Source organism: Aureococcus anophagefferens, assembly GCF_000186865.1.
Source record: "Aureococcus anophagefferens unplaced genomic scaffold AURANscaffold_1282, whole genome shotgun sequence".
Taxonomy (NCBI): Eukaryota; class Pelagophyceae; order Pelagomonadales; family Pelagomonadaceae; genus Aureococcus; species Aureococcus anophagefferens.
The window spans coordinates 1-1,036 of record NW_008706342.1 but is presented as its reverse complement, the minus strand read 5'-3'; the positions used below and the strand labels follow the sequence as shown (position 1 = coordinate 1,036).

At 68.8% G+C, this 1,036-nt stretch overlaps 1 protein-coding gene across 1 annotated transcript; it reads left to right on the top strand.

Moving 5' to 3' along the window:
- Positions 1-247: 247 nt before the first annotated feature.
- AURANDRAFT_69282 (hypothetical protein) lies at positions 248-963 on the top strand (the record flags this gene model as incomplete). Its single annotated transcript, XM_009045043.1, has 1 exon — positions 248-963. A coding segment is annotated over one exon (716 nt), but the record flags the coding sequence as incomplete, so codon positions are not given.
- Positions 964-1,036: the final 73 nt, after the last annotated feature.

The window sequence follows — 1,036 nt, the reverse complement described above, 5'->3', positions numbered from 1 at the left end:
TGACGGTTTCGCTCCTTCTGCCATGGGAGACACGGCGCATATCCGCAGTTTGTTGTATGGCTGACGCCTCCTGGTCCTCGAGCGAGGAGGATTCTGAGGATAAAAAGAGCTAATTCCAGTGGCAGCAATTTATTGGAGGCCGAGCGCTCGCTCATCAAAAACTGGTCGTAGAGCTGGCGCGGGCGCGCTCGAGCTCCGCCCCTAGATGATGCTTCGGGCCGCGCGACGTCGCAAGCACGTGTGGACCATGGCGTTTGTAGCTTTGCTCCACGGCGCTTGTGCCGCCATGAACAGCAGCGGCCCGCTCACGCAGGAGCGGGCCTGGGCCGCGGCGCCGGCGCTCTGCAACGGCACCGCCGATCGGCCCGCGCCCATGCTCGTCTTCGTGCACATCTTCAAGAGCGCCGGGTCGACGACGCGCGCGACGCTCAAGGCCTGGTGCGCGCGGCGCCGCGGCGCGCGTCTCTCGTGCGGCTTCGCGACCGCGGGCACGTGCCGCCGCCGCCGGCTCACGCTCGAAAGCTTCGCGCGGAGCCTCGCGGTGAAGCGCCGCGGCGGCTCCGGCAAGGTCTGCACGCGCAACGGCCGGCCCCAGGCCATCGGGTCGAGCCTCGACGTCGTCGCGGGCCACGTCTGGTACAACACCTTCCAAACCCCCCGTCCGACGATCTACGTCACGTGCCTGCGCGATCCGCTCGATGGGCGCATCTCCGGCCTGCTCTACACGGGGAACAAAAAGTACAAGAAGATGAACGCGACGTCCGCCGCCGCGGACGTCGCCGCGCGACTGGTCGCCAAGGCGGCGGGGAGGCCCGTCTACGACAACGTGCTCAAGCGCGTCGGCGCGCCGGGCCGGAACCAGTCCTTCCACGGGAACATGTCCGCCGACGTCGCGCGGGCCGCCGCGGAGCGCGCGACGACGGCCCTCGACGAGAACTTTGCGATCGTCGGGCTGACGGAGCGGTACGTTTTGTTCTACGCGCAGCTCGCGGCGCTCCTGCCGGCCGTCGGCGGCGACTTCTGGGCCGCGGAGCTC